The sequence below is a fragment of the Microtus pennsylvanicus genome, chromosome 4 (assembly GCF_037038515.1).
Source record: "Microtus pennsylvanicus isolate mMicPen1 chromosome 4, mMicPen1.hap1, whole genome shotgun sequence".
NCBI lineage: Eukaryota > Metazoa > Chordata > Mammalia > Rodentia > Cricetidae > Microtus > Microtus pennsylvanicus.
Window position 1 is genome coordinate 91,001,298 of NC_134582.1, and position 27,842 is coordinate 91,029,139.

At 43.6% G+C, this 27,842-nt stretch overlaps 2 protein-coding genes across 2 annotated transcripts; one reads left to right on the top strand and one right to left on the bottom strand.

The window, feature by feature from the left end:
- Nucleotides 1-775: 775 nt before the first annotated feature.
- Nucleotides 776-10,074, bottom strand: Pak1ip1 (PAK1 interacting protein 1). Its single transcript, XM_075969841.1, has 10 exons — nucleotides 9,731-10,074; nucleotides 6,906-7,068; nucleotides 6,337-6,457; nucleotides 6,188-6,262; nucleotides 5,568-5,620; nucleotides 4,513-4,658; nucleotides 4,332-4,429; nucleotides 2,319-2,418; nucleotides 1,376-1,499; nucleotides 776-1,270 (listed from the first exon to the last, which is right to left on the bottom strand). Exons 1-10 carry the CDS (start codon nucleotides 9,812-9,814, stop codon nucleotides 1,077-1,079), a joined length of 1,158 nt encoding a protein of 385 aa, XP_075825956.1. The 5' UTR covers nucleotides 9,815-10,074; the 3' UTR covers nucleotides 776-1,076.
- C4H6orf52 (chromosome 4 C6orf52 homolog) lies at nucleotides 9,920-26,198 on the top strand (the record flags this gene model as incomplete). Its single annotated transcript, XM_075971154.1, is given in 4 exon segments — nucleotides 9,920-10,011; nucleotides 17,440-17,620; nucleotides 21,606-21,651; nucleotides 25,779-26,198. Coding segments are annotated over 4 exon segments (480 nt in total), but the record flags the coding sequence as incomplete, so codon positions are not given.
- Between the last annotated feature and the right edge of the window lie 1,644 nt (nucleotides 26,199-27,842).

A 27,842-nucleotide genomic window follows, 5' to 3' on the forward strand; every position in this document is an offset into this window, starting at 1 on the left:
GGGAGAGGGAGTGCATGTATTATCTTTCCACAACTGAGCTTCTGGAGTTGAACTCTAGTCTTTTTACCAGAGTGGCAAGTACCCTCACCCACCACCAAGCCATCTTCTTTTGATTTCTACTTAAATTATGCCCTTGGGGCTTCCCATCCTTTAATATCAAGACATTCAGGCAACTGACATCTATTGAGCTGTCCTTTTTTTATGAATGTTATGTACGTACATAGGTAAGTAGGTAGATCTGGCTATCTTGGAACTTGCTATGTAGACCAGGCTGGCCTTAAACTATCTGCCTACCTCTGCCTTCTGAGCACTGACTTTAAAGGTGTATGCCATCACTTGACAAAATATATCCTATGATGAGGGTGGTAGTAACAGGTCACTGTCATTAGGTACCTACAGTGTGCTAGGCTCGTTCGAAGACGTACACACACTGACACATCTTGGTAACCCTATACCGATCCTATGAAGCAGAGGATTATGTCTGGTCACGGCAGCAAGGAAGTGAGCCAAGACTGGTTTAGACTAGCATAAGTGGGTGGCTATTTTGATGCTCTGAAAGATGGGAAATAGAGAAGTGTTGTTTCCTTGCCTTTCAATTTGCTTGTCACTCACTGCTTAGAAGCAGAATTGTCTGAAAAGCCCTTCATCCTCTCTGGTGAAGACTTGACAGGTCTGCACAAGGAATAAGGCGCTGGGTGCTGGCGGTACACAGGCAAAGCTTGCTAGCATGCAAGGCCCTTGGCGTGATCCCAAGCACCACCACATATAGTAAAAACTCTGGATCATTTTTAATACAGTAGTTTTACATCTTTACTTGCTTTGAACAGTAAAAAGTGTACATTACAATGACCACATATGTCAATATATAATAAAATGCCATCTGCCAAAAATAGTTTTACTATTTAACAAAACAAAGTGCCACCTAAAAGTGGCTCAGTTTTAGGCTACACGTTTTCTCCCGAAGGAGAAAATCCTTTTGTATCTCACACGGGAAAGTTAGGTGTGATATCTGAAAAGGAGAATTTGTCAAGAAGACATTCTCTTGGGGAGAAGATGTCTGAGATTTTCCATGTAAGTTATATTTTCTTTTTTCTCTTCTTTTCCAACACGTCTGTCCTTTTCCTCTTCTTGGCTGACAATGGGCTATTTCCTTTTGTTGGCTTCTTGCTGTCACCGGTTAAACCAGACTTCTTTAAGTTCGGTCCTGATGTTTCTTCTTCCTGATTCTTATCACCAGATTCCTTTTTGATCTTTTTGGGTTCTTTATTTACTAAACACAAGAAATAGCACATTAAGTTTCTCACTCTCAAGTGAAGTTTTAACAACTCAGGAAGGAGCAGACTGCTCAATCTTTTAAATGGTTGACTTAATTTACCAGGGCAAGGCTCTGTTGCTGGAAGAAGACTCCCTTTTCCATCTGCCGCTCTGTCTAACCACACTCCAAGACACGTCAGCCTGGCACCAGTGTCCACCTCACACAGCAAAGATGGGGGATCTTTCTGAAACAGAAGGGGAAAACCTTATACTTAGCCCAGAGGAATTTTCCTCTTTTTCCATAATGAAATAATCTTAGTTGAGGTCTTATTATACCATTATGTACCACTAAAGAATGTTTCAGTCAGTGCCAGAATGAGTGTACCATTCCACGCATCACAGTACCCATGCATAGACACGTTCTACCAGGGTTTACATGAGCACTGCCCAGCAATGTCTTTCATAACATCACCCGTCAGGTGCTGCGAGCTTGTATTTTCCTGGGCATACAATAACAATATCAGAGGTTGCTGACTACTGTGGTTTATAATTGATCTCACTAGGCCGTTCACAGAGTCAATGTCTTCAAATCAGAAAATTCTAAGGACACAAGTGATGTCTTACGTAGACAAATCACACCCGCAGAGTTGAAAATAAACAATACTAAACTGAGAGAAAGGAGACTAAAGAAAGGAAATCAGTGTTTGATTATCTGGTTCAAAATTAGTAGTAGTTCCATAACTGATCAAGATCTTTCAAACTGTTTTTAGTAATGGCAATCTTCTTTTCTCTAGTATTTTTTAAAAGATAAAGATGACACAACAAAGCAAGGCACATTAAAAGGATTAGAAGGGCAATAGGTCTGAGACCTAATCTTAACCAGCCCAAAGCCTCCAGGCAGCTCTGCAGCAACCCTAACTTTAAAACTACCAATACAGACCACGACTGGAAGAGATTTTAAAAGCCTAAGGATCTATGTTTTATGAATCTCATTAAACAAACTGTTAAAGTAACACTTTAATATAGTACTATCCAGTGTGTTGACACTGGGGGAAGACACTGACCTTATCCTGCTTAAGCGTCCACATTTTGATGAAACCATCATTTGATGCTGTGACAAGAACATGGTGTCCTGGAATTTCAAAACTGAGTATGTCTTTTACCCTAGGATGGAAACATTAATGCCAGAGATCATTTCTTCTAGAGGGTGTGATATCATAAAACTACAACAGTCTCCTGCTTTCCAATGTTTCAAGTGTTTTCAAAGTGTCCATAAACAAGCTAAGATATAACAAGTGTTGCACATTCCCATCGAACAGTGAGCTATTTTCAGGCCAAATATGGGATAAAACTGTCTGGATCGTAAAAACAAACTGCAAGGACGGGTACAAACACTCACGCTACCTCCTAGGTCCTATAATCCAGATGAGGATGTACAAGATGAAGCCTGTTAACCCAACCAACTACATATCCAGAAAGGAAAGATGCTGACTTCAGGCTCACTAAGAGGAAGAGAAAAACAAACTTCTCCAACTCCAGGGCAATCACTACTTCCAGTCTAAGCTGCCTTTTTCTTTCTGGATTTTGGCTATTGCCCAACAGACCATTCACCTTCCACTTCTGCTAGATCGATGTTTCAGATAGAAGTAAAACCACGCCATCACCAGGCCTAAAAACCTCAAAACTATAATTTACTTTAAAATAACATGGATGGAGCCAGCACGATGGCTCCGTCAGTAAAAGCACCTGCTAGGTAAGCCGGCTGGCCCGAGTTCAAGCTCTAGAACCCATAAATGTGGAAGGAAAGAATCGCCTCCCAGAGTTGTCCTGACCTCCACACACTCACTGTGGGTGCCCCACCCCCATACACACCTCACAGACACACAGCACACAATTAAACAATAATAATTAAAGCACCATGGAGGAGGAAGTGCCCGGGGATAAGAACGGAGCTCAGGCTGGTCCTGAGGTGGCTCTACAAATAGGCTCCCTAACTGACCTGCTAGCCTTTCAAGTTTTCTCTAAGTAAACAAGACAGGCTGGGAAGGAAGCTCAGCTAGAGCATCTGCCAAAGTACCCCAGCCTTGCTACAGTGTGGGCCATGGGAGCCCAAGCTCCCAAATGTTTTGCTCATCACGGAAAAAGAATGCGAAGTAGAACTGTCGTGAATACATTAGAAACGGCTTTCCTAAAATAACTTTACTTCCTAATACCGGGGGAGAACACTGTACACCAACTGCAGGACTGAAGGTTTACAAAGACAGGTTTCTCAAAACGACCCAGAAAGCAAGATTTAAGACTTACTTGAGACATGGAAAAACAAGCTGATGAACTACACTGGAGTAAAATGCTGTATGCTATTGCCTTTCTCAAAATTATACTTTAAAAAAAAAAAAAGCAGCACATCAAGCATCAGCTGGCCTGGATTTGGGAGAGCTCCCTTATTTAAGTGTGGAATGATCCTGGCCAAGTTAATGATCTCTTACTCTGAGACTCATATCTACCCCCTTATATACATATACCAAACACTTGGAGATGGAGCTCGATAATGTTATTTCATTTTTCCTATGAAAGAAAATTGCAGGGAAAGGGGGCAGTGGGCAAAGAGATTAAGAAAAGGAAGAGCAGTAGTCGAGAACAAAGCTTTTGCTTTGCTCAAATATGCTTGATATTAGGCTCCAAGTCTTAAGAGTAATTTTATTATTATTTCGTTTGTTGGTTTTTGTTTTTCAAAACAGGGTTTCTCTGTAGCTTTGGAGCCTGTCCTGGAACTAGCTCTGTAGACCAGGCTGCTCCCAAACTCACAGAGATCCGCCTGCCTCTGCCTCCTGAGTGCTGGGATTAATAAAGGAATGCGCCACCACCGCCAGGCCTGAGAGTTATTGTCGCAGTCACTTCCCTCCTCTTGCATTATGAAATCCAGGGATATAATAACACTTCCCATCATCTCCTTAGATGCCAGGCATCACAGCCATGTGACATGTCTGAGTCAGAGACACACATGCACCCACAAATTTATGAAGTTATTGCCTGTTGACATTCAGTAAGACACAGACTGCTTTAGAAAAAAAATATACCTGTTTTCATGAGCTTTAAATTCACAGAGGCACTCTAAGGAATCACAATCAAAAAACCTTACAACTTCTTCATCTCCAGCTACTGCAAGGACAGAGTCCTAAGAAAAAGAAAAACAATACTCTGAATATCCCCAGGAATTATGACACCTCAAAACTTCCACCCCTGCTTTCCAGAACTCACTGAAAGAAACGTGACCGACGAGATTCTCTTTCCATTTGTGATGGTGCCACTCACGGACGCTGTGTCCAGCTGATAGACATCCACTTTATTCAGTACAACTACTATGTACTTCTCTCCACTTGGGGACCACTCCACTATGTGAGCATCTGTAGGGCAAAACCATCTTTATCTTACCGGGCCACCTCAGTGCGTGGGAGGTAGAGAAAGGAGAATTCAAGAGTTTAAGGCCAGCCTCAGCAACAGTAATTTTGAAATCACACTAGCCTATATGAGACTCTGTCTCAACAGCTCTACCCCATCTTGCAAAGACTTTTTTTCTTAAAAAAAAAAAAAAGATAATAAAAAAAGAAAAAATGCATTTTTCCCAAAGGGAAATGGTTGTAATCTCAAAACAAATCCCTAACATACTTCAGAAGGTAAACTGTAGGCAAGTGCAGTTTAAGGAACTACTGAGTCCTAAAGACGGTGTGCGGCATAACCCAGAGCGAACACAGAAGAGAAAGTAACATGAAACACTTGTTCTCAGAAGCTACCACCATCTGATCAGGAAGTACACATGTACACACACGGACAGAGAATGAGACCATGGGCTGGAGGAATGGCTCAGCGTTAGCAGCTCTTCCCACTCGTGCAGGAGGACCCATGTTCATTTCCCAGCACGTGGTTCAGGGGAATGGACTCCCTTTTCTGGCTCTAACAGCACCAGGCACACATGCCCACATATCTACATGCAAGCAAAGCACTCAGGCGCATTAAATAAAAACCAAATACATCTTTTTAAAAAGGGGCTGGAGAGATGGCTCAGCAGTTAAGAACATAGACTTCTCTTCCAGGGGACCTGGGCTTGATTCCCAGCACCCACAGGGCCATCTGTAACTTGAGTTCCAGGGGATTCAATGTCATCTTCTGACCTCCAAGGGCATCAAGGATCCAAGCAGTACACAGACGTTCATGGATGCAAAATACTCATACACATAAAATAATCAATATATAAAAAATGTACCTGTGAACATTCATAGTCTAGCTAGTTATTATAAAATGTACAAAATACTCACTTTGTTTTATATTTTTTATGAAAGCAGATCTTCCCTCTACAAGATTCCATGTTCTGTAAAACAGGAGGTTTGTTTAGAGCATGGTGTCACTAAGTGGGAAAAAAAAGCACAACAGGCCTCCACACAGGGCAATTCCACTACAGACTATATTCTTAAAAAGCAGCTGCCCTTTCCTTTGTAGCAGTATCAACAAATGTTTCCTTCCTTTCCTGACACTTTAAACATGCTGTCAACTGCACTTTCACCTAGTCACCCATTTCTCTTCAGGGTCACTCTCCTCCCCATTCACCGGACAGTAACAGAAACATGGGCTGTTTTTTTTTTTCTTACAGGGTCTCAGTCTGGAACTTGCTATGTAGACCAGGCTGGCCTCATATTCACAGAGATCCATCTGCCTCAGCCTCCTAAAGGCCGGGGTTAAAGGCATGAACCATCTTGCCTGGTCAATATAGATCATTTTTACAGCAGCGTTACAAAATAGTTTCTGCTGACTTCCTTTCTGCTTTGCTCTTGTTATCACAACTTAAAATTGTTGAAAACTTTGGACCAATAACAAGTACCTTGTTATTGCTAAGTATAAGATACATTAGTAAAGATGCCCTTGGGAATTTATAACTTACCTTAATGTCTTATCAGTACCAACAGACAGGGCCAACTTGCCGGACGGGTGGATAGAAAGGAAAGTCACATGTCCTCTAAAAGGAAAGGGATAGTTAGCCCTCAGCTTGACTGGCACAGTAAGAATGCCAATAGGGCCACAGCGACTCACTTGTGAGCTTTAATGGACTTCAGGCATTCCCATTTCTTTGCGTCCCAGACACAGATGAGTCCGTCTTCTGCACCACTAATTAAGTGTCGAGTGCCATAGAATTTTAGGCAAGTTACAGTGCCTATGAAAAGGAAGACAGGCAACCATCATATTGACTTTGAACACAAATTCTATGTCTGGTTGGAAGTGCAAGAGGATGAATGCAGTATGGAAGTGGCTCTGCCTAGCACAGACAAGACCCAGGGTGAATCCCTAGCACCAGGAAAGCAGGGAAAGTCAGTGCCTTGGCACTACTGAATTACACCTTAAAAGTGTGGGGAAAGGAATCCGTGTTCTTCTTATTAAAACCAACAGTTTTCATTTGTTTTGGTGCCTCTGGAAAATTAAATTCAAGAGTCTCTGTGTATGCTGAGCTGTAAGAATACAGCTTTAGGGGCTAGAGAGATGGCGCAGGGGCCAAAAGCCACTGGCTGCTTTTCCAGCCCCAATTAAATGCTTTCTATTTGTAAGAGCTGCTTTGGTCACGGTGTCTTTTCATAGCAATAGAATAGTGACGAAGACACACTCACCACTGTGGTGCAGCAGAGCCCCATGCTCTATCTTTTTTTTCAAGTCATAGATGTGAATTGTTTCATCTTTGCTCCCGGTGACCACAAAGCGATTGTTGGCTGCCACTGCCGACAAGGAGGCAGTGTGGGCATGGTGAGTGAAGTCAGCCACAGGAGTCCATGTCTAAGACAGAATGAAACGTACGATCAACACCACAGTCACATCACAGTTCTCTGAAAATAGTTCTACAATCTACAGAATCAACCAGTGTATCCTGCAAACAGAGAAAAACTAGGTACTAATACACAGATTAAAGCAAAATGACTGGAGACCCGAATAAGGAGTGTAAGTTAAGCTCGGTAGCATATCTCCAGATCCCAATAATGGAGACTTACATAGAGGCTTCCATATCAGTAATTCATTCAAATGCTCGGCTTTTTATGAGAAATAATTCCAGTAACAACTGCCTGTTCTCTCTAATTGGTATCTATGTAACTAGTCTATTATATATGCTTGGTAGAAATAACAATGAACCAAGAGGTCTGTATTCAAGTACAACTTTCACTCCAAGGAAAGAAATACAAAACAAATGAATGTGATGTATTTATCACACAGAGATAAAGACAGGGTAAGCCTTATAAAGAAAAATAAGACCTATGGGTAAATTTTCATTAGTACCAACGTGAGTCCTTGAGAACTGCTAATAATAAGACTCAGGGACCAGGTGCTCATTAATGCATGGTTTTTAGTTTGAGAAACGTGATTGAATGAGTACAAAGTACAGAACACATGCGCACACATACAGTACTCTTGAATTGAAGAAACTGTGTGGAAAGGTGTTATTAACCAAGGAAGGAAGGAGAAAACAAAACAAAACCCCCAGCAAAGCTCTTTGAAGATGCCTATGGTGAATCACTGTCGTCCTAAAGAACTACAGCAGTGGACAGTCCTCCGTCAGTCAAGAACAGGACTCCGTGGACTCAAGACACAACATGCCTGGGACATGTGGCTTTACTTCTTCTAAGTTTGTTTCTTTCTTTCCTCGTCTCCTTTTTGTTTTGTTTTTTTGTTTTTCAAGACAGGGTTTCTCTGTAGCTTTGGAGCTTGTCCTAAAACTCACTCTGTAGATCACGCTGGCCTCAAACTCACAGATATTCACCTGCCTCTGCCTCCCCGAGTGCTGGGATTAAAGGTGTGCACCAGCCCACCCAGCCTCTTAAAAAAAAAAAAGGTTCTTTCTATGTAACCCCAGGCTAGTCTTGAAATCACTGTGTAAGCCAGGCTAATTTTATCCTTTTTTCTCTGTTTTCTTTCCTTTGAGACAGGATCTCACTGTGTAGTTACTGCTGTCCTAGAACTCACTATTCAAACCAGATTGCCCCAGGACTCAGAGAGATCTTCCAGCCTCTGCCTCCAGAGTACTGGGATTAAAGGCATGAGCCACGACAGCTGGCTTAAACATTAAACTCTTAATTTTCCTGCCTAAGTCTTTTGAGTACAGACATGAGCCACCGGACTTAACCATGCAAGTTTCACATCAAAGTACTACTTCTTTATTCAAATTACATAAATAATACTGGTCACCTTGGCTATTGGCTAGATTTAGAAGCAGCACCTGGTAATGTGAAAACCTTAAGCCTGGGAAACGCCTGGTGGACCCTGACTTGTATTTATAAAGTGTCTTGCCCTGTGAGTAACCTCCCAATTGTTGTCTGTAAATGAGAATGGCTGAATCTGTGTCAGGGTTGTTGTGTATCAGAAATAAGTACACTACAAAGAAAACACACCAAGGAAGTGCCCAACAGAATGGATTTGTGGGTGACAATTGGAACTGTTCAGAAGTGATCATCTGGAGTATTAGGAGATCACATTCCTAGTCCTGTATATGGCCGTGTTTTCTGTTTGACTACTGTGTTGCCAATGATCTGTACCTTATTTTCATACCTAATAAAAGTAAATTTCATACTGTGCTACACACCAAGTATTTCTCTTTCTTGTTTGCCAGCCCTTTAATCAGGAAGGTTGCTAGAGCAGGAACCACACCTCTGGCACCTTTTCACCCTACCAGTAATTCACAATAAATGGTGAAATTGTATTACTTTCTTGATCCCAATCCAGACGTAGTATTTTGTTCATTAGGACAGAAACTCAGGGAATGGTAAAGTTACTTTTACGTTAGACCTTGAACACCTAACGTTTTTGTCAGCTTAAATGGACACCTCGTTTTTGTATATGTGCTTCAAATGCCAGCTTTTTCGTGCCCAGAGAATGCTTTAAGTTTTCCTTCCTTTGAATGAACATAACTGCATTTTTTATCGGGCACAATACATATTTCAATACATACGTCGAACAGATGTGAAAAAAGCAACCTATCTATCCCCTCAACCACGTGTCATGTCTTTGCGTTGACAACATTCAACCTTACTAGGCAAAAAAATGAGAAGTCATTCCTACCCATCCAACTGCATTCCTGCAAGCATCAATCATCCTCTCTTCGTTACCTCCTTACCCTGGCTCCAACTTTCCACACTGAGACCAACGTTTTCGTTTCCGTCTATAGACATTCTTATTTACTATAACAAGTAAATATCTCCTTTTGAAAACCCTTTACTCTGTAAAGAGCAGGGCCTTTCTACACAGGCTTTGAGCTCTCTATCCTGCCTCAGTCTCTCGAGAGCCGGGATTCCCGGCATAAGCTTACCAGTTATCCACGCAAATCCTCCAATTATCCACGGAGACCCAGCATCAACAGCAGGCGCCGCCGTGTCGGCCCGGGAGGGAACCAGCCCGCCCTTCCCGACCGTCCCCCTCCTCCCGCCGCCGCCCCGGGCTGGCGGCGCCTCACCTCTCGGTCGCCACTCGTCGCGGGCTCGCGGTGCACTCTGAACCCAAACAGGACCTGCTCGTAGCTGCCAGCGACCAGCTCCATTCAGCAACACACGTGCCGTGCAAACAAGCCGGCGTGAGGAGCTGACGGAAGAGGAGGCAAGCGCTTTCGGCTTCGGCGCGCGAATTACACGTCATCACGTAGAGGGCACCGTTTAGGCGCCTGTGTCTGCAGCAACTGAGTGCCTTCTCGAAGGTCACGTGGTCCTTCTACGTGAAGCTGGAGGCAAGAAGCCGCAGGTAGAGAGAGGGTCTCACAGCAGAAAGAAAATAATGTTGTTGCAAACAGGCAACTCCTGGGACGTTGTGACCTAGGCGGGCCTTGGGAAGTGGGCGGGAACTACTCCGCGCAAGCCCCGATTTCCGGTGCGGCTATGGAAGGGGCGGGTCCACTTCCGGCTTCGGTGGGTGTTAGTGGTTGAGGTTCTTGGCTTGTTGCGGTGATTATGGATTCAAAAGTTAAGTTTTCTCCTTTTGCGGTTTTCTCGTTATTTGGGCACTGGGTCTCTCCACATCACCTAGGCCGGCCGCCTCCTCGCTCCTATTTTCCTTCTGTAGTTTCCTGTGGCTCCGATTACAAAGCGACGGGTTTCATTTTGGGGCAGAAAGCACTTTGGGACCCTTTCTGTCTGATCAGCACAGGATTGATCCGGGCTCCCGGCTGTCGGAGCTCTGACCGTGTCCCCTCGCTGGACTGAGTGCCTGGGCCTGCCAGTCCATATCCAGCCCGCAAACCAGACCATGCCGTACGCAGCTCTTCTTGCCAGCACGGTTCTCGGATCTAAACGCTCCTGAAACTGGCTCGCGTTAGGACACATGCTAGGCTCGAGAAAAAAAATATATATCTTGAGCATGGTTATGTTCGAAATGTTTACTCTAGTGTGCACCTCCTCCACCAGTGATGAAAGGGAAAGAGCAAAGGTTAATGGAAGCAATAATACCCCCCCCCCCACACACACACACTCACACACATTGAGGTTTCCATAAGTTTTAGGCAGGCAGGGTCAGGGCATACGCTATTGCAGGTGAGTTAGTTAGAGCTTATGTCTGACCTTTACACAGGCATGTGAACTAATAAAGTCCCTAAGTGCTTAGACTTATTTTCTTTTTGAGACTCTTGTTCTCTAAGGTACAAATTGTCAACATAGTTAACCAGTTAAGGTTTTGCTTGAGAATGGGAAAACGATTTCACTTTGGAGGTTTTTGATGATCTTTCAATTGTGGGAAGGCCTGCATTTTTCCAGCCTGGACTACTCCACTCGCAAGCCCGCACACAGTCCAGTTGAAACCCTTGTGTTAACTAATTTATGCATCTTCGGTTAGAGCTAATTTTCCTGAGCATGGTGTTCTCGGGTGCCCCTGGCTGTGCTGGAACTAGCTCTATAGACCAGGCTGGCCGGGAACTCACAGACGTCTGCCTGCCTCTGCCTTCCCAGTGCTGGAATCAAAGGCGTGCACTGAGGATGTTTTTTAAACTTAATCATTTTCTCCCGAGAACCACTAAAGTAGGAATATGCCCCCTTGGTTTGGAACCAAGTGAGAAAGTCTCATTTCTCCGTATACATGGTTTGTAGTGTTTTACTTCAGCTCATCATCATTTTAAGACATAGTATCCAAAATTGGGAGGAAATGAATAAAACTGTTTCAGAATCCTGTGCTTTATTTAATCTGTTGTTCCTGGAAACCCCTTCCTCCCCTTTGTCTCATTACATCCAGGGAAATACCAGTTGCTGCTGGAGAAATTTAAGTGTGGGTATTTTTGAAATTACAACAGAGGAATTATAATTGTTAAAAGTTCTTCATCTCTGTTTCATTAATTTCCCTAATCTTTATTAGAGAAAGTTAGGGGAAAACCTTCCGTGCTCCTGGATTGGTAGAATCGGTGGTGTGAAAATGGCTGTACTGCCAAAATTAATCTACAGATTTAACACAATATCAATTGTGATGTCATAGTTCAGGAGTTTTGAAAAAACAATGCAAGCGTTCATATGGAACCACACACACGCAAAGAATAGCCAAACCAATCCTAAGGCATAAGAACACTGCTGGGGGTATTATAACCAAAAAAAGTGAGACATGGCAGCCCGTTTATATTGGGTTTCATGGTCTGAGTTGATAAGGATGACTGACTAGGTCCCTTCCTCAAGGAACAGGTTTCACCAAGATATGAACTCGGATCACTGGATTCAGAGTCCAGAGCGTTATCCATTACACTACAGGTCAGCTGACCGCCCCACGTTATTAATATGCTATAGAGCTATAGTGATTAAAAGCAGCCTAGCACTGCTGTACAAACAGACAAATGGAATAGAGGACTGGAAATAAAATGTCAGAATTATGACCACTTAATTTTTGACAAAGGAAGCAAAAACACACTTTGGTGGGGGAGATAATATGTTCACTAATTAGTGACAGCAAAGTTGGGTATCTACTTGTAGAAGAATGAAACTAGTTCATCTCTTTAACCTTGTACAAAAATAAATTCAAAATGGATCAAAGAATTTATAACCTGAAATGCTGGAACACCTAGGAGAAAATGGAATACCAAGTGTTGTTGGTGCAGACAAGAACTTTCTGCATAGACCACCTATAGCACGGGAACTGTCCCTACTCATCAACAGGTTTGACTACATGGGAATAAAAGTTTCTGTACAACAAAGGAAACCATCAGAGCAAAGAGCCCACAGAATGGGAGAAGATCTACCAGCTAACTGCAGACAGTGACTAATACCCAGAATTTACCAGGAATCCCAGAAAGTAAATATCACGGAAATAAATCTGCCAACAAACAGAGCAGTGAATTAATTGAATGGACATTTAATGTGTTTAACATCAGGGAAATGCCAAATAAAATTACCACCTCACCCCAGAATATCTCTCACCAAATATTGGAGAGGATGTGAAGAGGAACCTTAACTCATTGCTGGTGGAAGGGCAAGTTAATACAGCCGTTATGGAAATCAGCTTGGAGTTTCTTCAAAAAGTTTAAATAGAACTTATATGACCTTACTGTTTCGTTTCACTCCTAGGAATACACCCAGGATCTCCAATCCTACCTCAGAGACATTTGCACCAACATTTTTATTGCTGCTTTATTTATTATAGCAAGGAAACCAAGTTGTCTATCAACAGATGAATCAAAGAAAATCTGGCACATATATAGAATGGCATATTCTTCAGCTCTAAAAAAAATAAAATTTTGAGGGAAAATGGATCGGCTTAGAATACATATTATTAAGCAGGATCACACAATCTCAGGGGAAAAAAACAAACTATTTTTCCTCATGTGGATCATAGCATATAAATATGTATGTATATGTATACAGACATGTAAACAAATGTACATGTGTGGGGGCTGAGAGATGGCTCAGAGGTTAAGAGCACTGACTGCTCTTCCAGAGGTCCTGAGTTCAATTTCCAGCAACCAACCACATGGTGGCTCACAACCATCTGTAATGAGATCTGGTGCCCTCTTCTGGCCTACAGGCATATATGGAGGTTGAACACTGTGTATATAATAAATAAATAAATCTTAAAAAAATTAAATGTACATGGGGGTGTAGTAAAACATGTAGAAAGGGAAACAAAGGGTGAACATTGGGTGGTGAGGAAAGGGAAACAAAGGGTGAACATTGGGTGGTGAGGAAAGACTAAATGCAAACAATGAAGAATGGACAGGTGAGTCATGAAAGAGGGTATAAAGTTCATTGTTTCTCTAGTTGGGTGTTTTGGCTTTGTTATTTTGGTTTTGGTTTATTGAGACAGGGTTTCTTTGGTAGTGTTGACTGTCCTGGAACTCTAAACCAATCTGGCCTCCAACTCACAGAGATCCACCTGCTTCTGCCTCCCGAGTGCTAGGACTAAAGGTGCGTGCCACCACCTCCTGGCTTGTGTTTTTAGGTTTTGTTTTTTTTTTAGTTTTTCGAGACAGGGTTTCTCTGTAGCTTTGGAGCCTGTCCTGGCACTAGCTCTTGTAGACCAGGCTGGCCTTGAACTTGTGTTTTTAGTTTTAACTCTCATGGATTTTTCACTTTTTGTGGCATGTAACTACATAAAAGTGTATTTAAAAGTGTAAAATCCAATATGCAGTTCCATTGAGGTGTAGAGACTTCATACCTGGTTAATTTGACTGTGGTTTTCTTTTTATTTGCAAGTTCTTTATATTAAAGTTTTAATAAAAATAAATAATTATTGAGATTGGTGAAGTGAAGCAGAGTTTATGTGAACAAAGCAAAACATGACTTGTCACCTGGTACAAAGGGGCAGAGGTGGGAGGAACACAATTCCAGACAAGCCCAGGCTCAGAAGACTTAGGAATGTGTCAGCCAAAAGTTCAGTATAGGGTGGATAAGGGCACATTGATAAATGTGTATGGTATTTCATTCTTTAAAAGTATATGAAAATCTGTGGAGCTAAATTTTTGGAAAACTGATAAAATTTAATTAATCTTTTTATTGGGATTACTGCTTCAGTGAAGTAAAATTGGATTTTACACTCTTAGATACATTTTTATGTACTTACATGTCATCAAGAAATGAAAACTCGAAAATAAAAACAATGAAGCCCAGAGTAAAATATCCTAATTTGGTTTTAGATTATAAATGCTGAAACACGCCTAGGAAAATGACATTTCCAAGGCCACACAGCTAAGTGGCAGCCAATTACGGCTCCGGTGTTTTTACACTCTTGACCTTTAACTTTCTGGTTCGTAGAGAACTAAGCTCCAGCTTTTTATTTCACCCCCAGCAAGATCAGCAGCGTCTTAACTAGCTCAGGTTGCGGGACTCATTGTCTGAAGCCAACCACTGCGAATTATATACCTGTTCAACTAGATTCAAATGGGACGTACTTCTAAGACCTCCTGTTCCCTCCAAACAGGCTGTAAACAGCCACTTAATCTCAGTATGAAACTGAAGTTGCCAGGGAGCGAAGCAACTGTTGAGAGATCAATAACACACTAACAGGATTTTTATTGTGCTTTAAAATGATTGATTGCAAAGCTCTTTGCACTTGAGCCATGCCTTCATTTATTCATCCATCCGGTAAATATTTATTGAGGACCTGGCTTTGTTTGATTTGCCAAAAAAAGAAACTAGAGTACAGTTGTTGACTGCATTCCTCTTTGGACAGCAGCTTTTCCTTTTTGGAGTAGCAATGGTAAGTAAGATAGTGTGGAGGAAAATTAGCCCTGTTCAGAAAAATCGCAAGAGTGTAATATTCCCACCCATTCACCTTCCTTCTCCACGTTAAAAGTGGCACCCCTGTTAGATGCTTGGAGTGTGGGGTTGTAGATAGCTGTATGCCCAGAGCTGTTTGGTACCCTTGCATTTCTGGGCTAAGATTGCGGTCAACTTCCCCGGGCTCTAACAGGCACAGAGAGCTTGCTTTGTGTGTTCAGTCCAGCTGAACTAGGTTTGTTCTGCATTTGGGGAAAATGACAAAGCACTACTTTTGAGCCTGCCCTTGTCGTTTTCACCTACAAGTCCTCAGAATGCCCAGCTTCATCCCTCTGCTCCTGACATCTCTCTGAGTAGATGTAACATGGCATGTTGGCCTCTCCCTTTGCTTCCTGACCCCCTTGGCGATGCTCAGTTTCCACATCCTTGTTTTCGGCCTCAACTCTCATCCATTTGCAGCCATGGTTCTGATCGTCTTCTATAAATCGTTCTAAATGAGAAGGGAGTAAGGTTGTCTTTCTTCTTCTAATAGAAAGAATCCTTAATCAACATTTTGTTGAGGCCTAAGTGCTACACAAGTTAGGAATTGTGTAGAATTTGATGAAGTAGGGGGCTGGAGAGATGGCTCAGAGGTTAAGAGCATTGCTTGCTCTTCTTCCAAAGGTCCTGAGTTCAATTCCCAGCAACCACATTGTGGCTCACAACCATCTGTAATGGGGTCTGGTGCCCTCTTCTGGCCTGCAGGCATACACACAGACAGAATATTGTATACACAATAAATAAATAAATAAATATTTTTTTTAAAAAAAGAGTCGCTGATCCTGAAGGGACGGCATAGACAGGGCATGGCCAGGTCTGTGGAAAGATGACCAGTGATCAGCGGGCTTTAAAAAAAAAAAAGAATTTGATGAAGTAATTTGATGGAAGCAACAGTGACTCAGACAGACATCTGTTTAGCCAGGTGACCCTAACAGCAGGCCAGTTTAGTGCTGGTAGGAGTCCACAGTCAATCAACAGACACCAGGCCCAGTCTTCAGAACGTTAGAGAAAAGATTATTCCCCGATACTTGTCAGAGTGGAGTAATGTGACTTTTATTGGGGGACATAGAGACCACTGCATCTGGGTCTCACAACAGTAGATGTTGGGTGCAATAACTATTACTGCCTTAGCAAGCGACAAAGTGTGAGGACATCCTGAGCAAATCACTAAGAGGGGGCTTAGTGTTTTAGATGTTTTATAGCTGTTTTAGCGGTATTCTTGGTATTCTTGTGGAGGGCCAAGGTTAGATTTCCCAGCCCTATCATGATTGCCCACAACCACCTGTAACTCCAGTACCAGGGGTCCATTGCCCTCTTCTTGACTCTACTGGCTCCTGTATGTACGTGGAGCATAAAAAAACGTAAGGCCACTCACATACACTAAAATCAATATATCTTTTTGGTCACCAAGGAAACATCAGAGGGTTTTATTCACATTAAAGCTTGCGTACTGCTTGCTTTCTCACGCTTTGTCATTCTGAAAACTACGGATACAGCCATAGCCCAGCACTCAGGACACTGAGGCAGAAGACAATGAGTTTGAGGCCAGCTTCCTATATAAAGATCCTGTCTTAAAAATATAAAACCTTGGCTTGAGCCTGCATTAGTGTAACGTGTGTGTGATATTCAGTTCCCTCTTGATGATTCTGCAGGTGGCTGAAATAATGGTTTCTATATTTAGATATCTAAAGAGAAAGCCATACGGCGTTTGACTCCAGGAGATCTTAGTAGATGGATGAAGGAGAGAGCTGGTCAGATTGTGGTATTTGTTTAGATTGTGGATATTGAAAATGACATTTTGCCTTGTATGGGGTTGTAGGGAGTAGGTAATGTAGAGGTCTGGCTTCTTCAGGGTTCACACACAAATGCACAGGGAATTCTGCAGGTTTCCCCAGTCCCGGCAATTCTGGGAAGTACTGGCAGCTGAAGCTGGGGACGTTTGCACAAGTTTTCCCAGGTGCTTGCAGATATACCCCTGCCTCCCTCACACCTTTGCCTCTTTGTCAGGAAACAATTGCCTAGCAGGAATTGCCACTAAATGTAATTGTCCTATTTCATGGTGGTTTATAAGAGGTATTTGTAAGGGTTGACCCAGATGATGTAATTTCAGACCCAGAAATAAAAGTGGTCACGTCGTTTTCTTCAGTGTCTGGAAAGATGGCCAGATGAGAGGATGCTGTAGGCTTTAGCATGGCTCAACAAAACAACTATTACTTTATCTGGCAAAGGCGAGTAAGGTCTAATTTAGTTTATACTTTGAATGAATGCACCAGTGTTATTTAATACAAGCCCTTTGCCAACTGCCAGCTTGTTACTTGGTACCCAACTGGTTTCATTTTAAATGGTCGAAGCAGAGTCATCCTTACTTGAAACTTCTGGAAAAGAGTGAGTGTGTGGTGCTGCCACTGTTGGTGATGACTGTCCCTGCTTGTCCTCTTCTGTCTGTCATTAGGGAGAAGCTGAGGTCCCATTACAGCCTCAGTTACCACGAAGACAACAGTGATGAACAGCCACACAGCTTTTACCATCTTCCCTGCTAGGGCAGTGACTCCACATGGAAGGGAAACGGACCCAGCCCTCTGCCTGTGTATGAGAATCCGGAACCCCTAGCTGGGCCTTGGGCCACTCCAGAGGTAACGCTTGTTGAAGTAAATCTTAGCTATCTATGTACCTGATAATGCAACCATCATTTCCTTGTCTTCCCCCCTCCTAATCTCTCTCTCTCTCTCTTTCTTCCTTTATCTTTTTTTTCCCTTTTTTTCTTTCTTCTCTTTTTATTTTGGACAGGCAAGTGATTTAAATTCTTTCTGACTCCTCTGAAACTGAAGAAATAAACTCATCAAATCTTGACCTAAAATTTCCTGCTACTAAGTTTTAGATGATCGTGGAAATAGATTTTGCTGACTCTTAAACTAGGATTGGAAAGGACTTTTGATTAGCTAAGGGAGACCTGAAGAGCATTTAGAAAGGTATTTTAACCCTGATTAGTGATGTGTTCTAAGTCCCCTGAAGATGTGTCTGCACCTCCATTCTCATTCCCTCTCAGCTTGGAAGAAAGTATCCTTGGAATGAATTTGTCTTCTCCCTGTTTCTTCCATATGCCTGCTAGCCAAATTGGTTGAGCTTTCTTTCTGCTGTGGATAGGGATGAGGCTTCATTTTTATTATTATTATTGTTTTGTTTTGTTTTTTAACTTGCTTATACTTTCAGCTTTTTTAAGGAGAGACTTCCTTAACGCCCCCCGCCCCCCCTGCCAGGACCTGGGTGTTGTAGCTCAGTGGGAGAGCTGATGCAGAACATCAAAGAGCCCAGTACCCAAACCAAACCAATCAAGCAAGCAAAACCAATATCCCCTTACCCCAGCCCAGTGTTTGGGGGGTGGCAGGGCTTCCTTTTTACCAGATACTCTGTTTGTATGTTTTTTAAAAAGTTGCCCTTTGGGGCTGGAGAGATGACTCAGTGGCTGATAGCTTTGGTTGCTCTTCCAGAGGACCTCAGTTCAGTTCCCAGCACCCACATGGTGGTTCACAACCATCTATAGTGGGATCTGATGCCCTCTTCTGGCATAAAAGTGTACATGCAGATAGAGCATTCACTTATTTATTTTATATATATCTATATATATACAAAATAAATATATCTATATATGCAAAATAAATAAATAAATCCTAAAAAAAAGTTGTCATCTGAGGTTTGAATTCACATTTTGTTCTGGTTCTTTTACCCTCCCTGTTTGGTGATTGCCTGTATAACTTTAAGAAAACAGATACAGATATTCATGGTAATCAACTTTGGAAACTACTTTTGTTTTCTATTCATGAAAACACTACAATAATTAACAGATTCCTTCTTTGCCTTACTAACCCTTTCCTCTGTTCTAACAGTTTGTTTTTATTTTTATTATTATTATAATAAATAAACTAAAGGTGTAAGCCATCACACTTAGCTATTTCTATTTTTTAGGTTTGTTTTTTATTTTGTGTGCCTGTTTTATTTTTCCCTGTGTGTGTGTCTGTTCGTCGTGTGTGTGCCAGTACCCATGGAGGTCAGAGGAGGTTGTAAGATCCTCCAGGACAAGACTTACAGAAGGTTGTGAGCTGCCGTGTGGATGCTGGGGGTTGACTGAACCCCTTCTCTTAAGGACTACTGGTGGCTCCTGGCCAGGGACCCTCATGTCACACAGATGCTCTCCCGGCAGGAGTTTTCTGCTTCCCAAACTCTTTAGAATTCACACTTCTCAGAGTGAGGTAGAAAAGGACGGAACATGAGATCACGTTAAGCTCAGATTCTGGTGGCTTATCCATCCATCAACAGGAAGAAAAGACGTAGCTGGAGTGCTGACGTTTGTTACTGAATCATTTCCTTCCAAACCAGGGCATGTTCCAGAGTGAAGAGGAGACTGCCTTTAGGGAGATAATGTATCTTCCCTTCCAATATTATTACTTATTACCAAGGGCAGTTTAAGTTCACTGGTGCCAGGACCTAATGTAGCCTTTCCCAGCTGGGTGGTTCCATGAAACAGCTGTATATAGTTAAAAGGGAAGGCATCTTGTCGGGTGTTCTGTTTTGCTCAGGTCAGTTGAAGGAAGAAGGTCACTCCAAGATGTATTCAGGCTCTGTCACAGCAGGGAGGAACCGTTTCTACAGACTGAATCCAGAACAGCCGTGCAAAACCATATTTATTGATTGTTACACAGTTGTAAACCAAGTTCCTCATACCAAAGCCCCTGATATAATCTATACGTTTTGTGAAGGAAAAGTCACACCTCTGCCACTTTAGTCCTTACTGTGCCCTGTTTGCAGAACCCAATAATGCAGGATGCTCCCGGTGTGCCAGGGCCATCTTGTGACCAGAGTCGTGCAAAGGCCATAGAGATGCTTCAGAAAAACAGCTCTGGAGACAACAGCAAACAATCACTGTTTTCCACAATGAGTTCTTCAAGGTCTAAGTACTTCCAGAAAACAACCACTTCATTCTAATGTTCACACTAGATACAAAGATTCTACTAGATTTCTGCTATGGTGTGTAAAGCTGGGGATGCCCCCTAACCCTGAATAAAGTACTACTTAGCAGGCAAGCCAGGAGGCAAGTTCAGATGCCCCAGCACCCAGGTAAAAAGCTGGGCACAGTGATGCACATCTGTGATTCCAGCATCAAGAGACAGGAGGCTCTCTGGGGCTGACTGGCCTGTCAGTCCAGCCAGATTGGTGAGCTCCAGATTCTGTAAGAGACTTCGTCTCAAAAAGTAAAGTGGGGAGAGAGGATGGAGAGAAAGGTTAGTAGTTTAGAGAACTTGTTCTTACCGAAGACATGGGTGCAATTCTTAGCACCCACATTGTGGCCCACAACCATCCATAACTCCAGTTCCAGGAATCTTCTCATCTTCATTGACAACAGGCATGTATATGGTACACAGACATACATGCATACATCAACCTGCAGGTAAAACGTGCATATGAATAAAAGTAAACACATTTTTAAAAATAAAGTTCGGTGACCAAGGAAGATACCCAGTGACCACGGAAGACACCCAGTGACCATGGAAGATACCCAGTGACCACGGAAGACACCCAGTGACCATGGAAGACACCCAGTGACCACGGAAGACACCCAGTGACCACGGAAGACACCCAGTGACCATGGAAGACACCCAGTGACCACGGAAGACACCCAGTGACCACGGAAGACACCCAGTGACCACGGAAGACACCCAGTGACCACGGAAGACACCCAGTGACCACGGAAGACACCCAGTGACCACGGAAGACACCCAGTGACCATGGAAGATACCCAGTGACCATGGAAGATACCCAGTGACCACGGAAGACACCCAGTGACCACGGAAGACACCCAGTGACCATGGAAGACACCCAGTGACCACGGAAGACACCCATGTCAGCTTCTAACCTCCACATACATGCATGTGTACATGGATACAGAAACAAAAATGTCCCTGTGTGCCACCCCAAAGCCAACACAGTTTGGGTTAATCAACCAAAATCTATGCTTGAGATGCTTCTGGGAGTTACTTTTCTCATTTGGTAAAAATGTGGTTGATTGCTTCACCGCTAGGCATCCTCTGTGACTTTGGAGGTACCTAACCTGCTGGTTTTTAGCATAGCCCTAGGTGGTGTCGGTGGGAGGGGAGCTTGGGGGGGGGGTGCACAGGAGAATGTGTTCCTGGAAATATTGCAGATTGACTTCTGGAGAAAGGCCAGTGTTAAGGTGGAGAATGGGCCATCTGATGCCGGAATAGGAAGTCTGTCCAGCATGGTAGCCAACACTAGGGAAAAAGCAAGAGGATTAAGAGTTAGAGGTTAGCTTGGGCTACACAGTGAAATCCTGTGTTAAGCAAGACAACGCAAAGAGCTAGATGCCAGGAGTCTCTGCTGTGTGGATCCTGGGCTCTGGGATTCTAACAGTTTCTAGAAGCTCAAGAAGGCCAGAAGCCTTCATCAGCCTCATGCTCCTTCCTGAAATTTCTCTTGTGATCCAGTTCACCCACCTCGCCATTCAGGGAGGTTTAGTGGTTTTGATATTTTGCAGAGTCAGGTTTTCTATCCCAAGAAAGCATCTGTGATGTTAAATCTTTGTGTCTATTCCCATTTTCCTTGTAGGAAACCCCAGCCCCAGCTGGAAATGAAGAGGAAGAACTTCTAGCAGGTAATGTAAACCTTGAGCTTCCATGGTTGAAGAAAAAGAAAAAGGTTATTTCTAGATACCTCATTCTCTCAAGTTGCTAGAAACTGAGAGATCTGACTAGAAAATTCCATTGTAGGTTGCTTAAAAATTCTCTTTGGAGATGTGTCCAGTCTGGGGATACTGGTTTCTGTGCAGTCTAATAGGTGTCCTCCCCCCTCCCTGCGACTCCTACCCACCTGATAAGTTTCTCTGCAGACCAGTTAGCCAGATCAAGCCAGACTGACAGGTATAGTGAACATAGCAACTCCCAGGTGGGTTCTTTAGTCCTAGAGATCAAGGCCAGAGAAGTTGAGCACCCAGGCCAGGGCAGGAAAGTTTTAGAGATTGTAGGAAAGGGGTGACGATGTGCCCACCACAAGCTGGGTTTGTGCTCAAGTATGGTCAAAAACCGAGCACTTAAGGCAGGGACTTGGGCGGCTAGGGCAGCATCAAGGAAAGAAGTTAAAATAGTCGCCAAGAATGTGGAGCTGGGTTTTTTGATGCCTTTCCTTTGTTCGGAGAGTATCTGAGCAGCAGGATTTGGAGAGAGAAAGAGAGAGGGAGAGGGAGAGAGGAGGAAGAGGAACAGGGCTTCCTGGACCATGCAGGGTTGAGCTGGAGGCTCCAAGCAAACAGGGTCAATGCAGCAGAGTCTCCTCCCTGGACCTTTGCAAATGGAAGAAGATATGACACTGTTTTCAAGACTGGTTTCCTTCATAAGTTAGACTTTGAGGTTTGTTGCAGCTTGAGTGTGGCCCCTGAAGTTCAAGTGCTGACAACCTAACCTCCAGCACCACAGTGTTGAGAGGCAAGACCTTTAAGAGATGAACAGGTCCTGAGGCAGAGCAGTTCACTCATTGTGGGAATGGACTCTTAATACAGCTGGCCCAGCCGTGTATCTCTTCCCGTTCCTTCCTCTCTGTCCCCTTGCGTCCCCTCACTTTTACCATCCTCAAGTGGTCAAAGTACCCCTTACTCTTGGGCTTCTAGGATTTAAGTCAATGCATTTTGCCCGTTGTATGAGTGTCAGTGCAAGTGATTAAGGATTACGCTTCAGTTTTGTGTGTGGCGCATGGGACCTTTCCCTCACCCATATTTTATTTTTTTAAGAGAAAAAGCAGGTGGTAGTTTCTGTAGCTATGGCTTCCTGGTGCCCCCTCTAGGCCATTGATTTCTGGGGACCCAACAAGTGTCTCTGGAGCGACAGGCTGGACAAGACTTCTAAAATTTTCATTGGTTCGGAAAAGAACAAAGTTGGGCCCACAGAAAGTTTTTGAATGTGTCATATTTGAGGAAGGGGTGGAAATACCTTGTCACAGAAAAGAGAAAGGGAGAAATGGGCACCACTGCCTATTGGTATTCACAGGAGAGATGAAGAAGCGGGCACCAAGTCCTACTGAGCCTGGGCTAGGCAGACCTATCCTTGCCTCTGTTATCCTAACGAAGGAAGCAGGAGATTGTGTCCTGCGGCTCTGGTGGTCATCATGGAGTTTGCCTGCATGTTGTTTCCCCTTAAAAGACACGAAATATTTGTATTAGTTGTTCTAGATGTTCATCCTTAGATTTACACGGGAACAAAAGGAGCTCATTTCAGCTCTCAGGGGACTTCATTTGGCTTAAAATGTGAACCTGCTACTCCTGCCTTCATGAGCTACACAATACACAATGGGGACATGCAGCAAGCTCTGTGTGGGAGTGTGATCATCAGTCTCAACACTCAGCCTGGGTTACATAAAAACACTATCTCCAAAAATCAAAACAACACCTTTCCCAATACAGACTGTCAGGGTTCAAATCCTACCTACTAGTTCTTCTCTCCCAGACCGATTACTGTCTAGTTGGTTTCCTTTCTGTAAAGTGGATTGTCATATCTAGCTCAGAAGAGATGCAAGTGTGACATCTAAAGAGCTCTTTGTGTCCTCACAGCACCTGGCACACACTAACCATGCCAGGGGATAGCTAGGTCATAGGTCAAGAGAAGCAAAGCTAACTAGAAACCAACACAAAACACCAGTTTCCCAAGAAGATGAGTTTAAATTTTTAGTAGGCAAACTAAAGAGAAAACCGAAGAGACTGGGAAACTTGAGTGTTCACTGTTTTCTATGTGACAGTCCCAGTGTTCACGGATATAACTGTCTACCTAGGCGCCTGTGAATCTCCTTGCCTTGCATTTGCTAGGCTTGCTCATCACGCTCCTAACCACAGGCTAGAGGAGAGAGAGGGCGTGCTCACACCTAAGAGTGTCATGTCATCCCAATACCTCTCCCCCAACCACAACACGTAAACAAAACAAACCCTGAAACTGCTTGACTGCACAGGAAAGATGCCTAGAACTGAATTTAAGAAAAAAAAATTCAGCAAGTTCAGGAGAAAAGGTAGAAAGATGCAGTAGATGGGGTCTTTGTACATATTTCTGGTTGGCCTGGAACTCACTCTATAGGCCAGGCTGATCTCAAACTTGCAGAGATTCTCCCTGCCTCTACCTCCTGAGTGCTAGGATGAAAGGCATGTGCTGTCTCACCTAGGCTGGAGTTTCCCCGCCCTGGCTACATGGCTTGTCTGGGTGGCTGGAAGTCCCAAGCTCAAGTTTCTCAAAAGAAATATGGCTCAAAAGGCTAAGACTCAGACAGCACAACACCAACCAGCTGATGCGAGGTGATGGCCAACGGGGGCTGTATTAGTCTGCTAGAACGGGGGCTGTATTAGTCTGCTAGAACGGGGGCTGTATTAGTCTGCTAGAACGGGGGCTGTATTAGTCTGCTAGAACGGGGGCTGTATTAGTCTGCTAGAACGGGGGCTGTATTAGTCTGCTAGAACGGGGGCTGTATTAGTCTGCTAGAACGGGGGCTGTATTAGTCTGCTAGAACGGGGGCTGTATTAGTCTGCTAGAACGGGGGCTGTATTAGTCTGCTAGAACGGGGGCTGTATTAGTCTGCTAGAACGGGGGCTGTATTAGTCTGCTAGAACGGGGGCTGTATTAGTCTGCTAGAACTGCTCTACAGAGGTGCCGCAGACTGGGGGATCTTAGACAACCGAAGCTCCTCCCACCAATTTTCCAGCCCTGGCCATACAACTCTAGCCACCTCCAGTCTCCGATTCTCTCTTGTGTACGTGTAGATGGTATTCCCTTGCGTGCTTTCACCTGATCTCTTCTTGGTGTTGAGAATAAAACTGAGGGAGTAAGCTCTGCTTCCTCCTCACTCAAAGGTATTAATCCTCTCAGACCAGGATCCTACCCCGTGACCCACTCCAACAAACTATCAAAACCGGTGCTAAGACCTCAGTATGTGAAACACAGCATTCAGTTCCCAAGAGCCTTGCCAAGGAATAGGAACCCATGGGAGGCAAATTATGGTCCTGGGTGCATTTAGACTTGCAAAAATCACAAAGCAGCACAAAGAACTTCTTGAGTTACATTCGGTGCAAGGAGAAAAAAAAATGGAATAGCTTTTTTTTAAAAAAAAAAAAAAAAAGTGACTTTGGAGCTCCAGGAGCCTCAGGAAGCCTGACCACTTGGATGGAAAACCCAGGTACAGTTATTTATGGTCATGGTATAACCTTATCACGGGTCCCAGGCTTTTGAAAGAAGAGGCCAGGTTCTCCTCTGCTTTAGAATTCCTTGGTCCATGAAGCTCTTTCACTTTTGTCGGGCTGTTTGGTAAGCAGACAGGGACCAGTACAAAGCATCCTCTTGGGTTCTCAGGCCAGCGGCTCCAGTCTCATGCCTTTCTCCTAAATGGAATCCCCCCAAACATATTTAGATTTCTGTTTTCCTCCATCTCCTCCAACTGTCTAGACTTCTGAGCCTGATGACGCCACTTTTACAGTTTGAATTGTTGGTTTCAAGTTTTGGTGGGAGGAAACAGAATTCATTCCCCCCCCAAATACCTTTTGTTATTTTCTGTGTATATTCATTGTGCATGGTATTATGCTATGTAAAGAGTATATATTGTACACTGAGCATATTTCCCCAAAATAAAAATCTTAGCTATAATGTCTGTAATACATCCACTGATGCTTTTTTTTTTAACAAAGCCTCTAGTTTTCAGTCATTACCAGTAAGTGTTATGTGAAACTGTTTTTCTCATGTCTGTGATTGGCTTCTGCAGACCCAGACCTTCATTTGAATATTGAAGAATCAAACAAGGAGTTCATGGCAGAAAGCGAAGAACTGTATGACTCCCTCATGAGCTATCACTGGCAACCTCTGGACACCATCCTGTTTAACATCCCCAGTGAGCCCCACTCCCCCCCCCCCCCCCCAATGTGAAACAAGTGTTCACCATGCCCTCCAGCTGATCTGTTAGTTGTATCTTGCTTTGGTTTTGAAGGGAAATAAATCCAGAAATTTATCAGATTATGAATATATTATTAACTTTTTTCCTAGCACTAGGATTACACGCAGAGTCATGTGGGTGTTAGGAAAACACTCTACCACTGAGTTATGCCCCCGCCCTCAGAAACTGTATGTAAATATCAATTTCTGGGACTTCAGTGAGACTGACAGGATGGAATATGATGTAAATAAAGATTACCAGCAGCCATTCCAGGAAGTGTGTTATCTTAAGTCAGTTCCGGAAGAATTCACATGACGGACAAGGCAGAGGTTATGATATGACATTGGAAGATAGATTTTATAGAGATGGGTTGAGCTCAAGGGTTGGCGACCTTTGCCACTGCCTTTTCCTGACTTCACGCAACAGTAATCTCGTGGGGAGAAATCAGATGCACACAGGATATAAAATTTCTCTTGCATCTAGTCTGGCAAATGTCAGTTAGAACTAGATGCTCAGTCTTCACTGGCCCCCAGACTGTTTAAGGAAGTTGGTTTAACAGTAAAAGCCAAGGGAGAGTCACTCGGTGGAACAGAAAGATTCCTAAGCCTGATTCCACAGTCTGATGGGTTTCCTAAGATCAGGGAACTGGGACTTTATACAAGACAGTTGTGAAGCTTCGGTGTGCATCAAGGCTGTGTTTTTGAAGTGGGAGCGGGGTGTCTGGAGAGATGGTTCAGTGGTTAAGAGCACTAGTTGCCCTTCCAGAGGCCCTGGGTTCAATTCCCAGCACCCACGTGACAACTCACAACCACCTGTAACTCCAGTTCCAGGGGATCTGATGCCCTCCTCTATCCTCTATGGGAACCAGGCATGTATATGGTGCATAGACATACATTCAGGCAAAACACATTCATATAGTAATTATAAAAACTCAAATAGGTTTTATTGCTGTGCTCCGGTTTATTGCTTTGCCTCAGACTCTTAAGGGAGACTCCCTGGGCTGAGGTCATAAACTTGAAAGCTAAAAGCACCTGCTTAGGAGGGTTGCTCAGACCACAAGCAAGGGGATCAGTACCTTTCTAAAGGTACTTAACTTATGCTGACACACACTGCTCAGGCCTTAGAAAGACCCACCGGAAATCTGGTGGGCTGTAGCTGCTACAAACAAAGGCAGGGGCAGGGCTTCCCTACCCCACCCTGTCTCTGTTTGCCAGTAGAGGCAGAAGCTCCTTCCTGTAAGGATGACCTTGAGCATTTTTCCCCGACCTCTGCCATAAGATGCCCGTGGCACTCTTGCACCTTAATGTGACTGAAGAGTCCCCAGACATAGCCACCTGCCCTCCCCTAAGAAGACTAGAACAGGCCGGTGATTACCGGGCTCCAGGAAGATGTGTTCAGACTGAGTCGGAAAGCTCGCTCTGGGATTTGACAGTAAAATGAAAAAGACACAGACACAAAGCAGCAGGGCAAAGATTTGAATTTAGTCAAGTAATTCTTTGTTAGAGAAATGACCACAAATCTATACTGTTTCCATATGTGTTTTAAAGGAACAACCAATTTAACCTCATTTACATCTATCTTGTGTGTAAATGAAAAGGAGGGCTAGGGATATGGCTCAGCCAAGTGCTTGCCTAGCACGCATGAAGCAGGGTTTGATCCTCTTTAAACGGGATATGACCATGCATCCTTTCCTCCCAGTGCTGGGGATGAAGGGGGAAATAAGGCAAACAGTTTCTTTTGGTGGCTGCTCTTTGGGTTGGGTTGAGTTTTTGAGACATGGTCTTGCTATACAGTCCAAGTTGGGCTCAAGGTTGTGATCTTTTTGCCTTGGGTTCCCAAGTGCTTAGAAAATAGAGCCTTTTAAGATGTGGATAATGAAGCTAGAACAAGAGAAAC

What these genes read in the sequence shown, in the direction of transcription:
- Pak1ip1 (XM_075969841.1), bottom strand. Translation starts at nt 9,814, where the DNA reads ATGGAGCTGGTCGCTGGCAGCTACGAGCAGGTCCTGTTTGGGTTCAGA. An exon ending in GGTACTGATAAGACATTAAG is followed by an intron (nt 5,621 to 6,187) that starts GTAAGTTATAAA and finishes CCTGTTTTACAG; the next exon opens with AACATGGAATCTTGTAGAGG. An exon ending in GGACGCTTAAGCAGGATAAG is followed by an intron (nt 1,500 to 2,318) that starts GTCAGTGTCTTC and finishes CTTCTGTTTCAG; the next exon opens with AAAGATCCCCCATCTTTGCT.